The 15,667-nt window shown below is 41.7% G+C and overlaps 1 protein-coding gene across 1 annotated transcript in view; it reads left to right on the plus strand.

Annotated features, from left to right (window-relative positions):
* Positions 1–14,791, plus strand: part of LOC110316533 (killer cell lectin-like receptor subfamily B member 1F) — a 15,605-nt gene extending 814 nt beyond the window's left edge. The window contains exons 2-6 of the mRNA XM_021190896.1: positions 9,262–9,360; positions 9,987–10,061; positions 10,507–10,661; positions 11,038–11,153; positions 13,666–14,791. Coding sequence (XP_021046555.1) covers positions 9,262–9,360; positions 9,987–10,061; positions 10,507–10,661; positions 11,038–11,153; positions 13,666–13,789 — 569 coding nt within the window. The 3' untranslated portion in view covers positions 13,790–14,791. The remainder of the gene's footprint in view (positions 1–9,261; positions 9,361–9,986; positions 10,062–10,506; positions 10,662–11,037; positions 11,154–13,665) is intronic.
* Positions 14,792–15,667: the final 876 nt, after the last annotated feature.

Consider the following 15,667-nt stretch of genomic DNA (forward strand, 5'->3'; position numbering starts at 1 on the left):
TGGAACTCACTTTGTAGACCAGGCTGGCCTCGAACTCAGAAATCCACCTGCCTCTGCCTCCCGAGTGCTGGGATTAAAGGCATGCGCCACCACGCCTGATGATACCTGTTGCTTTTAACCAGTGGTTCTTCTGTGGGTGTCGATGGTGTAGGACAGCTTGCCTACAGATATCTATAGCTTTAGAGAGAAAAAACTAACATTTTGCTTTTTATTCAAGTAATCTTTATGAAACATGAACAGGGCATCTTTTATTAAGCCTTAGTTAAAAGAATCCCAAAGAAATAATGTTTTGCAAATATGAGCATGGGAATGTTATTAGAGATACTGCAAACTTGCTGTAATAGGTTGCCCATTCCAGATCATGGTACAGAACAGACTCTCTGCCTCAGCTCTACTCCAGTTGCACCTCCTGCATTTAGCATTAGGGAAAATCAGCCCTCTTTTCTGCCAGAGAATTTAGTAATCTTAGTGAAATAATGACAAGACTGAGGTAATACTCATGAGTATCTAACAGGACATGAGGATGTATGAAAAGGGACCAGAAATTGAGGTAGGAAATGTGTCAAATTGTCCTGAGATAGTATGGAACTCTGTGACCCAACTGGACTTGAGGGCAGCACACAGTCCTCCTTCTTTTAGGAACAATAAATCAAGACCTCTTTTATTTACAATTTTATGAACCTGTCACATAGATGGGCAGAAGCGCCCCATACATTAATTTAAAAGGAGTCATACCAAAGGTCCGTGGGGTGTTTCTGACCCTAAATAAAGCATAAGGAAGAAGGTCTGTCCAATTACTCTCGCCGGTCTCTAAGGCCATTTTAGTCAAGGTCTCTTTTTAATGTTTTATTTATTTTTTTACCTGTCCTGAGCTCTTGGGTCGGTATGCACCCATAATAATAATTTATCTCCAGCTGTCTGGCCAATCTCTGATTTACCTGGGAGACGAAGGAGGCAGGACCATTGTCTGTATCTATTACCTTGGGTACCCCAAAACGAGGAAGAATTTTTCCAAGTATCTTTTTGGCCACCACATTAGCTGTTTCTTTCTTGGTGGGGAATGCCTCGACCCATCCTGAAAAAGTGTCTATAAAGACTAAAAGATATTTATTTTTATACTGGGCTGGTTTTACCTCAGTGAAGTCAGTTTCCCAGTAGGTCTCAGGTCTGTCTCCTTGCAATTGCCTTCCTTCTTGGAGCCTGCTGTACCCGGCGTTGGTGAGAGCGCAAGCTCGACAGTTCTTTACTAGGTCTTCTACAGCCTTCTTTAATCCAGGGATATGATATGGGGACCTACTGATTAACCTTATCATCTTCTTACATCCTAGGTGGGTGAGGCGATGAATGCCAGCCAGGTATTCTCGCCCCTCTTCTTCTGTGAGGGTCTTTTTGTCTGTCTCCTTTGCACTTAGCTGAGGTCTAGTTTTTACCATCAAAGTCATTGGTCCCTGAGCTGCTTTCTTTGCCTCCTGATCTGCCATCTGATTTCCTTTTTTTAATGGGTCCATTCTCTTTTTGGTGTCCTGGGCAATGAATAATCACCACTTTGCAAGGCAAGTGAACAGCTTTTAACAAACTAAGAATTTATTTTTTATTTTTAATGTCCTTCCCAGCAGATGTCAAAAGTCCACGCTGTCAGTATATTGCCCCGTGAACGTGAGCCGTGGCAAAGGCATACAGGCTATCGGTGTAGATATTGATAGCCTTTCCTTCTGCTAGCCTTAAAGTCTGGGTTAGAGTGATGAGCTCTGCTCTCTATGCTGACATCTCCTCAGGCAGACTGNTGGCCGGACTTTTTATCTGCTCTGCTACTCTGCTACCTCTGTCCCTGCTCTGAGCTTACCTTTTACCACAAAGCTGCTTTCATCAGTGAATCAGGTCACTCACTGCTCCTGGCCATGGCAGTCTGTAAGGTGTGGCCGGATTCCAGTTTCTTGTACAGGGGTTCCTCAGGCTTCAGGCAGTAAGGTAGCAGGGTGGAGGATGGCAGAGGGAGCAAAGGTCACTTGCACGTTAGCAGCAGACTCTGGTAGTAAGTCAGACAGGCGTTGGTCATTCAGCAGTCAGGGGGCTGCCTGTTTAAAACACTGAAAATTCTGTTCCTGTGTCGACCAGGAAGTCTATGGGGGTTCCCTCCACTTTTAATGTATCCTTAGGCTCAGGGAGGGCTGCCAAGCTCCGTCTCCCCTAGTCTTTATTTTATTTGAGAGACAGTACTTTTATCTCCTGTTTCTTTTAGGGCATTTACAAGCCCAGTGGCTGGTTTCCTTGCAATATGCACATTGGTTTTTCTCCAGGTGCAGCCTGTCTTCTCTGGGTCTTTTTTGGCCCCTGCCTCTTTTCGTCTCCCAGGTCCCCTGACTGTCTAGTCCTGTCTCTCTTGTCTCTTTTTCTTATTGTGGCCAGAATCATAGTCAAAACCTTCTCTTGTCTCTTATCTCTTTATTTTCTCTCTCCTTTTTCTCTCTCTCTCTCTTTTTCTCTCTGGAAGCACTTTCTCTCTCCTTTTTACTAGATCATGTAACTCAGCCTCCGGTAACCCTTTTAATCTCTGAAGTTTCTTTCTGATATCCGGGGGAGAGTGTGGAAATGGGCCTGTATAGAGATGACTCCAATTAAGAAGGCATATTTAAACCGAGTCGCACACAAAGAACATACAATATGAGATCATTTATCTATGCAGTCCCCAAGAATTAACACCATTGTCAGCTCTGAGTTATATATTGACTATTAAAGCTTGATTATTTAACTTTTTAAAACACCATCTACAGCACACAATCTAATTACCGGTGCTGAAGCAGGAGGAAACTCAAAAGAATAAACATGTGATCCAATTTACATACACTTTTCTCTCATAGAAGGGCTGTCCTCAAATACAGTAAATGGGATGCATGCATACATGAATTTATCTTACAATTACCAAAGTTTTAAAAGCTGTAAAGTAGGCATAATCTGATAATTAGAAATTACACATTGTTACTATGGAAAACATGGTTCAGTGTGGCTGCTAAAAGGGAACAAGCCAGATCAAAGTTTTAGACAATTGTAGGAACCTGCCAATCAATAGAGAAAAATAACCAGTACTGAAGGAGTTAAAAGGTTTTTACTTTTCCTCTTGCAGCAGCTCACAGCTTTTTCTCTCCCCCACCCCCCAACCCCCCAGCGCCAGCTCAGCCTCTGCTCCCGGACGGGCACGGGCAGCCTCTGTTAACAGTGAAGCTCTGCCTCCTGTGAGCTCTGGTGCTGGGCCTCCCTCTAGTGGCGTCAGGGCTCCTCAGCCTGTGTGCCCAAGAACTCGGTGTGGCCCAGCAAGGAGTCGGAGACACCTCTCCTTGGCAGGGACATGCCCCCGCAGCTGCTGCTGCTCCTCCAGCTTCTTTTTCTTTTTCTTTTTTGATTTTTTTGTGCTCTGTGCTGCCCTGGGCTTGGCGGGCGGCGCCGCCTGCCCACTTTGCCCCCTAGGAACACCAGCCCCGCACAGCCCAGCACAGTGGGCACAACACTCTGTCCTGCCGCCCCCTACAGCTGCATGGCCAAGGCCACCTGTGCTGCGTGGGTTCCAGCTGCCATACACTTCACTTGCACAGTATCTGCACCTGAGCCGGCGCCAGCGCCAGCAGGCTCACCCGGGAGGGTCACTCAACCTTGGCCAAGAGTCAAACTAGAGAAGGGGGTGGGGTTTCGTCCCAGTCCGTCCCAGTCACGTACAGGAAGACAAACAAAACACACAAAAAGACTACAAAAACTGAAAACCAGAGCCCACTTCTTGCAGGACTTCCACCACCAGACCAGGGCCCACCTCCTGCGGGACTTTTAACACCACCTGCTTCCACTTGCTGGCTGCCCACCAGCTCTGGGCCTCCAGGCCTCCCCCCCCCCCTCCAGTCCGACAAGCAGCAGGGGCGAGGCGGGGCCATCCGTTTACCCAGTGGGCAAACACCTTCAAGACCATTTAGAAACAGTCTGTCCCAAGACAAAGATCAGAAAAGACAAGAACAAAACACTTGTCTGTGTCTGGACTCACAGCCAAAAGCTACCTCTGATGGGGCGGGATTCCTTGTTCACCCTCTCTCTGGCAGAAAGAGGCACCCTTTCTGCCAGGGACAGCCAGGAGGAGCTGTCCCTCACCCCGGGTACTGCATCCAGGGTCTCCCTTGGAATATCTCTCGAGGGGTGCAGCCTGCGGAACCTCAGGATGTCTCCTTTCTGCGACCACTGGGTCCTTACAGCCCTCAGTGGCAGCTGCCAGAATACCAAATACCAGATCCGGTAAACCCAAATCACTGACAGACACACACAAGCTCAGCAGCAGTTGCCAGAACAGAATGCCAAACCCAGAAAACAAGACACAGGCACAGACACTCAGCAGCCACACACAAACACACCACACTCACACAAATATATCTCCAAGAGGCGTCTTCGAGTTTTTAGGGACCCCCAGTTTCCCGGCCAACACACCAAAATGTTGAACCCACACCAGGGAAGTCAGGGAATCCCCCCAAAAATGAGAGGCCTTTTTGTTGTAAAAGCATGAGGCAGTTTCATGGCGGGGGCCCCGGGCCAATACCCATCTCACACAGGAGACAAAGGAATCGACCAGGAGACCAAAAAGGTAGGGGTTTTTATAGGGAGATGGTAGGGGGTTGGGGGATTTTTGGGAAACTTGGCGCAGCTTCATACAATTGGCTTGATTACAAGTCAGTAGAATAATACATGCAGGTTGTAGCATCAACAATTCCAGGGAGGGTCAGCGAGACCCAGGCGGCCAAATGGCCAATGAGTCAATCAAAAAAAATAACCCCAAACAGTTCCTGTGTTTATGTCTATCCTTGGGGCCTCCTATCCTCAGGAATGNCCAAACAAGGGGCTCTCCTGGACATGCCTGGACTTGCTATTGTAAAATCTTCAGCTAGGCCTTCAGGGGCTGTCAGGTCTCAGGCCTTCAAGTTCCTAATATTGCCCTATTTGTCTCATGTTATACTTTTGACTGTAAGTTCTTTGCTTTCCTTGAATTCAATTCCTTTCAGTATCAGAAGAAAACATAGCCTAGAGAAGTAGCACAACATAGCCAGAGTAGTGAGGAGGGTTAGGGTGAGGGTTGGGAAGGCAAGAGATGTACAATCAATTACTTGTTCCATGGCTAGTACAATTTGAGGGTAATAACATCAATTTTGAACAGCAATTAATTAATCCCGATAGACATTATGTTTTCTTTACTATCATGTAATGTTCCCTAAGTTCACCTGTAGCTGGAAGGTCCCAAGTCTGTCTTTTGTGGGGGTTCTGTGAGAGTCTCTGGAGTCTTCAGTCAGATGAGGTTATGGAGGAAGGCAGCTTTGTTGTCTGTAGGTCTCAGGAGATGGCACTGTTTTAGGTGGATCTGTGGCAGCAGGCACCATGTGGAGGTAGACCTGTAGAGTCATTGTAACAGAGGAGCAGAACACCTGCAGGGGATGCCTGCATAGGGTGGATAGCAAACATTATGTCTGCAATGATTTGCTTAGGAGCACATCATGGTCCATTGTTAGGCTGCTAGAAAAGTGAGGGTGTTTAAGGAATTTAGTTCTGGAAGATTGAGGAAGAAAATATCGTGTTAATTGTGTATCTGGAGTAGGCAGTAACAGTTTGTCTGTAAAAGGAAACTGGTTGTTAATTAAGGATTGGATGACCTTTGAACCTTAAAGGGAATTTTAAACAAGTAGAGAGGTTTTTTTGGTCATATATCATGAATGCTAGAGAGAAAATAAGCATTTAAACAAAGAAGCAAGAAAATTTTGGGTTGAAAAGCATGATTTAGGTGTTCCTGTAGGGAGAGCACAGCCTTGAGTGCAGTTTTCATAGGCTTAGCTGGGTGGGGGGAGGGGCACGTACCCTGTGGGTGCCTTGTCTTCCCCCTGTGTTTTTTTTCTTGGAAAGCAGAAGGAGAAAATTTAACATTGAAGAAAAGATAAGCATTGAGGGTTGAGGGAAAGGCTTTTTAGCTGAGGCGGTTGTCTGCAAATGCCCAACACAGCGAGTCACTTAAGCCTCTGCAGCCACCACCCAAGGTTCCAGAAGTGCAGCCTGAAGCCTGTACTGCTTTTGGCCTGGGGACTCCTGTGCATCGGGTGGGGCTTTGCTGGGGAGGGAGGAACAGAGCTCAGGACAACACTACCATTACAATCCAAGGACCTATTTCATAAAAGCAATGAACTATTTTTTTCCATGACAGTATTTTGTCACCTCAGACTGTAAGGCTTTGACAAGACAAAAGAAATCATTAAAACCCTAGATTGATGAAATAGATTTCATTGCTGGTGAAGGGTAAAAGTTTATTACGCCCCAGTGGCTTAGAAACATTTGTATAGTTTGAATACTCTCTGAATTTGTGTTTGCGAAGGTCCTGATTGTTGTGTGAACTCATGTGTTTGCCTATTGCTGTAGCTTTTTGCCAAGAATTTGCTAGGCTACAGGTGAAAAACTTCCCTGGCAACCTGCTCCTGTGCAGGACTCCAACCCCTCACCCCTCCCATACCCATTCTTTGTAAATCATCTCGAATCAGGAAGTTAAAACTTGTCAGATTGATGGCACAAGGCCATGTGATTTGGAAATTCCCTATCCCCTCCTCCCTTCTTCCCCCTTGAGGGTCCATAAAAAGAAAGGTCCCTCTCCCTGTCAGGGTCTACTCTACCCCCTGTGTGGGATAGGAGTTGTCCCCAGAGCTCTGGCACCCCAAATAAAGCCTCGTGTGATTTGCATCAAAAAGGTCTCTTGTGAGTTCGCAGGGAGTCTGCACCATCTTGAGACTAGAGCCAGTGTCTCCCCATTTTAGGGGGTCTTACAAGACCACACAGCTTTATTCAACATTCACAAAAGACTGCTTGCAGAAGTGCCACATATCTATCGGATCGTCACTTCTATAAAATATGGTATTTGCACAAGACCTATGTGCATATCTCTGTGTGCTTTAGATATTCTCCAGGTTAACCACAGTGGCTAAGATGATCTTGGTGCCATACAAATAGTTGTTATAAGTAGTTCTCTAGAGAAAATGATGAGGAAATCTGTATTGTTTAATAGTTGCAGCTCTTTAATTTATATATGAAAAGTTTTAGTCAGCAGTGAACTTAGTCTTCAGATATGGAAAGACCATAAAGCTAAGGGGAGCTGTCTCCTATCTCTTAGGAGTATTTCTATGCTCTCTCCTTCACTTAATTTCTTTTGTTTTTTTTTCCTCAAGAATATTTTAAAATAATTTAGCTTACTTAATGATTATCAGCATCCTAAAACTGGTCTACACTGTTGTAGTGTTTGCATTCTCAATCATACAATTCAGGCACCAAAGATAATGCCTCCCCCCCCCCCCCAAAAAAAAAAAAATTTTTTTTTTTTTTTTTAGTTTTTCGAGACAGGGTTTCTCTGTGAATCCCCCCCCCCCCCCCCCAAATGAAAATGGATACACGGGCAATTCTGGACCATACTATGAAAATAAGCATATCTGGCTTAAAAATTTAACATGTAACTCAAAGCATGCTATCATTTTCACCAGGAAATATTTACAAGCAACAGGAAACTAACAAAAACAGGAATAATCTATATTTGTAGAAATTAAGAAACCATAGCCACATATTGCGGGACACAGCTGTAACTCTATTACTTGGGAGGAACAGACAAGGAGACCAAGAGTTCAAGGGTATCCTCAATCCTTAATCCTTAATCAGTTAAGAGTGAGTTTGGGTCTAGTCTAGGCTACAGGAAAAGCAACCTCAGAAACAGAACAAAGCAAAGCAAAAAGTGGTGAGAAATCCTTGCTTAAAATGGAACAGTACTCGGTTCTAATAAATAAGTCTAGAAAGCATTTATAAATTGGTAAGACATGGAACTGTTAGAAATTAAATAAGAGCAAAAGGGGTTTGTTAATTAAATTAGAGACAGAAGAACCAGCTAATGTTTCCTCTTATTATCTTTATAAACAAAATCATCATTGTTTCCCATATGAAACCCATCTTTTTAATTGTTTAGGAGAAAGTTAAATAGACAAAGATATGATACTTGATGACCACATTTAAAAAATTAATACATTTTACTGTTTAAGAAACATAAGCCATCCATTGTTGATACAGTTACCCAAGAAGGCAGAGATATCAAACAGGGTATTTAGGCAGTGCAGTGTGGTAGATCTAGTGTATGCCATGTTATGTGGGAGACATCCAGGGTCTTGTGCTCACAGATAAGCACTAGATGAAACAGGAATGTTAAACAGGAAGTACTGATCCTTTAAAGAAGAGATGCATAATCTGAGAGATTAGACATGGTTAATACTCTGGTAACTCTTGCAATATCTATATGGCCAAGACTACACTGAATCGTCTCCCAGACAAGTATAATGAGCTTCTCATCTACAAAACTTATCTTTATGGAAGGTATCACACATACTTACAAAGAAGTCAAGTTTTCAGTTATATTGTATACAGAGGATTGAGTTCGTTATCATCTGAGAAGTTTTTACCAAGTTGCTGTGCTTCAAAATGCCTAAAATATACTATTTGGGGTCAGATTCCTGAAGTTAGAACCAACACCTGCTCCTTAATCATGCTGAACCTAACTGCCCACTGCCTCTGGCAGATCATATACTGCTGACTATGGTGATCATAGAAACTCCCACAGTTATATTTAGTTATATGTTCCATAACTTCTATAGGCATAGTGTATGTCATGTTATAGCTCAGTACTCCTTATTTGCCATTTTAGTGTCTGTAGCTTCTAGTACTTGCATTCAACAGTAAGTTTAAATGACTAACTATAAAATCGTAGAGATAAGTAATTCAATATTTTAAGTTCAGGACACTGCCTTGAACAGCAATGGTGAGGTATCATGGCATCTAGTTTAAGATGTGACTCCTTAGTCCCCAGTGCTGTGTTTCAGGAATACTCATCCAGTCAGTGATGGAACCATGTTGCAAAGTAGAGATTCTGACAGCCCACTCATGCCAAAGAGAAACCATGATGCATTTCTTTAAATAAAAGGTACAAAGTACATATCATGGGTTAAGTTAAGATAGAAAACTCTCTCTCTCTCTCTCTCTCTCTCTCTCTCTCTCTCTCTCTGTGTGTGTGTGAAACTAAGTGTAGCACTGTCTCCAGGCTCAGTTAGTCTACTAGAAGTGTTGGAATCAGTCCTTGTAAGTTAGGGGAGATCTTATGGTAGTTATGAACCCCTCTGATATTTATCCCAGAAGTTCTCAAGTGGACTTAACCACTGTATCCTTTGCGCTTCTTAGATGTATGTCGGTGCCCACACTGGCATCATTTGGCTCTGAAATTTGGCGGTGCTGGACTGATCCTTCTTCTCTTGAGCCTGATTGGACTCAGTGTCTTAGGTAAGTGAGGCAAAGCTTTTCCTTCATAATTTTCCCATATAAACATTAGTCCTCTTTATAGCACTTGGCCTCTTTAAGTCTAGGGTAAGGTCAATGCCACATAATTGTTACAGGACAATATCTGGAGCTTTCTGCTGAAACTTCACATTTCTTCCATGCTTTTCAATTTTTTTAGAAAACCATTACAGGGTATAGCTCTTGAACTATAAAATATAAAACTCACATTGTTCCAAAAAGATGACAATAACAAAGAAACCCAAAAGTCCCATGTTAGTGTCTGCTTCTGACACGCCTGCTAAACCTTGTCTTGGCATGGTTGTGTCTGCAGATGAGCAAGCTCAGGTGTGACTGAGAACAACTGAGAAATTCAGCCATGCCCACAGGTTGACTTGTCAAGCAGAATCATGCAACCTCAGAGCCTTGTGAATCCACGTGGTCTGTGCTTTTCTTTTTCATATACCCTGTCTCAGAACTTGTCCCTTAATCTAGCTTTCTGATATTTTATTCTCAGTCCAGAAATTCAGATTTGTTGAAATAACCTCATTGCCTGAAGTAAGAAATAAAATATCCTTTCTACTATTTATTTCACCATTTCATCCCCTCTGTCTGTTTTTCTTATTTACTAGTGAGATTCTTAGTGCAAAAACCACCAATAGAAAAATGCAGTGTGGCTGCTCAAGAGAACAGTACTGAACCAACAGGTAATTGTGTGGCTTGAATTTCCTGAGAATAATAGGTAGCAGAAAACTGTGAGTTACCTCAGTCAAAGTTCACAACAGTCCTCCATGAAGACACCATATTGCCATGGTTTTGAAGACAGCCATACTGTTAATAACTCATGGAGAGTCACACAGTTTGTAAATGTTGGTCCTGCTGCCTGCTGGTGCTGGTGCACATGAGCACTCACAGGCAGATATCAAGTTAAAAAGTGGAATACTAGAGAATATGTTAAACAGGTTACTTTGTTTGATGTTAATTAATATAAACAAAATATAAAATGAATCCTTTGTCTTTAATTATGATTCCCTGATATATGACAGCATTAGTTAGGTTTTCACATGCACTAATGAAGTACTTACTGTGTGTAGCTGATTGTGATGTAGCACAAACAGGGCAGAAATAGAACATGTCCTCTCTCTTCTCCAGGAAAATCAGCCATAATAGAGTGCCCGAGATATTGGCATCCACACTGGAACAAATGCATATTTATTACTCAAATTTCCAGATCTTGGGCAGAAGGTCGAGATGACTGCTCTATGAAAGATGCCATTTTGTTGCTCATTGAAAATAAAGAAGAACTGGTTAGTTGTTAAACAATATTGTTAAGTAGACTATAAAGCTTTTCTTTAAGCTATGTCAACATCTCTGAATTCTAACCAATTGTTTATGATGAGGAACTGGAGGCTTGCATTTTAAAGAGTTCATAATGTTAGATATTAATTGGATTTATGAATTAATAACTTGGATGAATCAATTAAAATACAAACACACACACACACACACACACACACAAACACACACATTTCTCAATGTAGAGAGAATTATTGGTGGGGAGCTAGGAAGACCTTGGGCAGATCGTGTTTAGAACTAATCATGTTTTAGAAGGTTAAAAGATGAAGGTAAGTCATGAATAAACGTGTTGTAGTTCAAGTGTTTCACTCTTTTTTTTAATTATAGAGATTTGTGCAGAACTTGATAAAGGGAAAAGAACAGTTATTTTTTGTTGGACTAAAATATGTACAGAAGGAGAAGATCTGGAAGTGGATAAATGGCTCTATTTTAAATCCTAACCTGTAAGTCTTAAATGAACTAATTTGAAAATTCAATTCATATCTATTTTACTAAAATTAAGTTTTAGAATTTTAATTTAGTTTATAAATTCTTGAAAGGTTCAGAATAGGCTGAAAAGACAAGTCAACCATTTATTGAAATTTTTCATATACAAGTAGACATCAACCCTTTTTAATAGTTTGTGTGTATGTGTGTATTTATTTACAATGGAATTTTAAAGGATAAATAATAGATTAACTTATCCATGTTAGAAATAAAATATTTTTAAATGCCTCTGAAATACTTAATATATTTTTTATTTTTTTAAATACATGCCCTTACAAAGAATTACTTTAAATTTTTTATGTGTGTGTGCCGGCATGCATGTATGTGTACCATGTGCATGCAGGAGCCCACAGAAGTCAGAGGAGGCCATCAGATTTCCTGTAACTGGAGTTACAGATGATTGTGATCTGCATTGTGGGAGCTGAAAGTTGAATCTGTGTCCTTTGCATGAGCAGTAAGCACTCTTAACCTCTAAACCATCTCTCCCAACCCTACACAAAAAAACTCTTATGTAGTTCTTTAGAATTGTGGCAGAAAGTTGCATCTTAGTTTGTCACAAAATAAACTTCTCCAAGCAGAATCAGAATAGACATTGCCTTTTGAAAATAATTTCATACAAACTAATGATTGTTTTGTGTGTGTGTGTGTGTGTGTGTGTGTTTGTATCCGTATGGGTATTGATTTTTGTCTTGTGTGTTTATTAATTGTATATGATGTAACATGCTTGTTTAATCTTGATTCATAATACAAAAATATTATGATAATGAGTGAAAAATTCATGTACAGCAGAGGATTATACTCAATTTCTGTGTGATTTTACTTTTGGATAAAGTGATGCTCTGATCAAACAGCAACAACCAGGTAAATCTGCAGGCCGTGCTTCTATTGTAGAAAGAGAGTCAGCCAAAGCCTGTTTTTGTTTGCACTGTGCTGAGACAATGGCTCCAGGTACAAGCTCTAGGTGTCTAAGCTTCATAGCTCATTCCACAAAACCCATATAAAAAGCCAGATGCAGAAGTGAATACCTGTATCTTGGCACTACTGCAGAGAGACTGGAGGTGGAGATCAGACGTTGGCCCAGAAGAACTTGAGCCAGTGAGCCTCGAGTCCACAGCAGTAGAAACAAAATAGAAAGGAAGACACTAAGGTGTCATTAGATTTGCTGTTCAGTCCTAAGGAACTCTATAAAAAAGGAACAGAGGTAAAGGCACAGAAGTGAGGGAGGTTTGCTTACTGTCTGATATGTTATATCCTCTGCTAGAGACAGGCTGGTCTTGAACTCACTCTTCCTTGCAATCACCCAGAAGATGCCTGTATTAGTGTTTGCTTTCTGGTCTCATTCCCACATGTAAGGGTCTCCAGGAACTCAGGGTATGAGACTAGTGCTGCAATAAAACAAAAACCCTCCAGCCTTTGGCATGATACAGGAGAGAACTGGACTCTGTTCAACATGAGTTGAGGCTCTTGTCTTCTCGGCATCCAATTCTGTAGACCCACTGTGTTCATTCTGTTTATTGAATACAGTTACTGAGCACCTACTGTGTATAAGTGTTGACATGTATTCATGTATATGTCAATATCTCCCGTAAACACTAGCTGGTATCTTAGGAAACTGAAGCTCAGCAAAATGAAGATGCTTTCTATATAAACACACAACATGTTTGTATTAGATGGAGTAGGTTTCAGCCCAGCTCACAAAACTCCTTTTTGTACATCATGCTACAGATTGTTGCTGGAAAGACTGCCCCACCCAGGGATCCATCCTATATACAACCATCAAACCCCGACACTATTGCATATGCCAGAAAGATTTTGCTGACAGGACCCTGATATAGCTCTCTCTTGTGAGGCTATACCAGTGCCTAGCAAATACAGAAGTGGATGCTCACAGTCATCTATTGGATGGAACACAGGGCCTAATGAAGGAGCTAGAGAAAGTACCCAAGGAGCTAAAGGGGGTCTGCAACCCTATAGGAGGAACAACAATATGAACCAACCAAACCCCCCCTCCCCCAGAGCTGTGTCTCTAGTTGCATATGTAGCAGAGGATGGCCTAGGCAGCCATCAGTGGGATAGGCCCTTGGTCTTGAGAAGATCATATGCCCCAGTACAGGGGAATGCCAGGGCCAGGAAGCAGGAGTGGGTGAGTTGGGAAGCAGGGTGGGGGGGAGGGTATAAGGGTCTTTGGGAATAGCATTTGAAATGTAAATGAAGAAAATATCTAATAAAAAAAACAGAAAAAAAAGATTGTTGCTGGAAGAATTCTTCCCCAGTGACAGTGCAGTACAAAATTATAGGGGTTTCTATCAGAGGTATCTTTAATGTTTTATATGTTTATAACATTTATCACTGCATGTTTACTATATACAAATATCATGTAATCTAGAGATTTCTTAAAAGTCCAGAGAAAAATGATGACTGATGTGATAATTGTAAGAAAATCTTGGACAGCTATGGTTTATTCTCCAGATTACAAATCACTGGCAAGGACCAAGAAAACAGCTGTGCCATCATCTCACACACAGAAGTGTTTTCAGATTCTTGTTCTTCAGACAACCATTGGATCTGCCAAAAGACCCTGAAACACATCTGAAAGCCTGTGTCCTCATTCCTGATTGTGAGTCTCATCTTGATTACTTCACTGTCTGTATCAGATCTCTGCACTGAACATTCTGTTGGCCCACCCAGTGGATAGTTAGTGGCACAAAGCATGGACTCCAAAACCACTGTGACTTTTACAGATGCTCATGTCCAGTTTATTGTGTAAACATAAATGTACACAGACACAGATGTACCATTCTAGGAGAGGAGTTCTGTAGAAGGAAGCCCAGACTAGCAAGAGGCAGTGGAGGCCTTGTTGCTCTTGCTGATCTCTGGGTCTAAGGTCATCTGCAGAGAGCTGTAGAAAACTGTTTGTAAAGTCTGGATTTTGACCCTATCCCCAATTCAAGCTACTTCACATTTGGGCTGTTGAACCTTGATTAAAGTCTTGCTCTTGACTGACAGCAAAGGCTCAGAGTTGAGGTGCTTGAGATGAGAAGAGTTTGAATTGATTGACACTCGCCAACTAGTTGAATAATAATGGACTAATGCTGTGACAGTGAGTGTGACTTTATGTAAACAGAACTCTGCTCATATGATACCTCCCACCCTGTGGTGATGTACCAGCAGACTCTGGGCAGATTCTGGGCCATGGATGCTGGGCTTCTCAGTCTCCCGAGCTGCGTGAAAGTGGGATGTCCTCTTCTTCAGTGCCCTGTTAGTACAGCTATAACAATAACACCACCACCACCACCACCACTACCAATAACAAAAACAAAAAGACCAGTACAGGGACCTGTCTCTTCCCACTGTCCACAGGCATCCTATTTTAATTTTCACAGCACGTCTTTCTTCCACATTTCTCTATAATTTATAGCTTATGTACAAATTATAGGAAGTATATAGCTAAATATTGGATAATTATAGTAGGGAATACATGATAGCTTTTTAATTTTTAAGTTAGAGAAATTTTCAAAAGTAAGTATTCTGATAAATCTTTTGGATGTCTTCTTTTCTAAAAAATAAAACAAAACAAACAAATAAACCACAAACCAAAAAATCAAAAATCTTATCAAATTTTCCATTGTAATCAAAAGAAAAAGACTGAATTTACTATATAAAGAAATAATGAAATTTCTTAGAATAGATACCTACAGACCCTCATCACTCAGTGTGAAATGTAATAAAATTGAAGCATATGCTGTGATTATGATTTAGGATATATGGATGTTCTCCTTGCATGTTTGTCTGTGTACTATGTAGGTGCAGTGCCCAAGGAAGCAAGAAGCAGAATTGGATCCCCTAGGACTGGAGTTATAGATGATCGTAAATTGCAATGTGGGTAATACTCTTGGACATCCACTCTGAAACAGTTTTGTCTACACATCGATGGATTCTGATACTCAAGAATTCCTACAACCTGGAATGTCTTTTCTCAGGATTTGAGATAGTCTTTACCTTTTGGACTAAACATTCCCTAAGGACTGGGCCTGTTTCCCTCTTTTTCCTCCTGCCTTTCCCATTTTGCCTCCTACCTGCTTTTGTATATAGATAACCTCCTCTTTTGTGGCACTTCTCTCTCTGATAGCAAATATGACACCACTTTGCTCAATTTCCTCAGCTCCTAAAGTTTCTGGCTTTCAACTCTCAAGCATCAACTCTTCTCTCCCAAGTCACCTACCTGATATTCTCTCTCACACCAACCCCAAAACATTTCACTTAAAACTACCTTGCTCATCTCTGACCTCATGACCAGTTTCCTCTACTCATGAGTTCTCAGCACATTCCCTATACCCAGTCTCTTCTGGACTTCCTCTTTCCTCCCATCCACAGACAATTCCTTAAACTTAAAATGGTCTCTTTTTCACTCCAGCACTCCATCTCTCAGATATATGCCTAATCTTCCATCCTTACACTTCCAAAACACACA

Source organism: Mus pahari, chromosome 2 (genome assembly GCF_900095145.1).
Source record: "Mus pahari chromosome 2, PAHARI_EIJ_v1.1, whole genome shotgun sequence".
Lineage (NCBI taxonomy): Eukaryota > Metazoa > Chordata > Mammalia > Rodentia > Muridae > Mus > Mus pahari.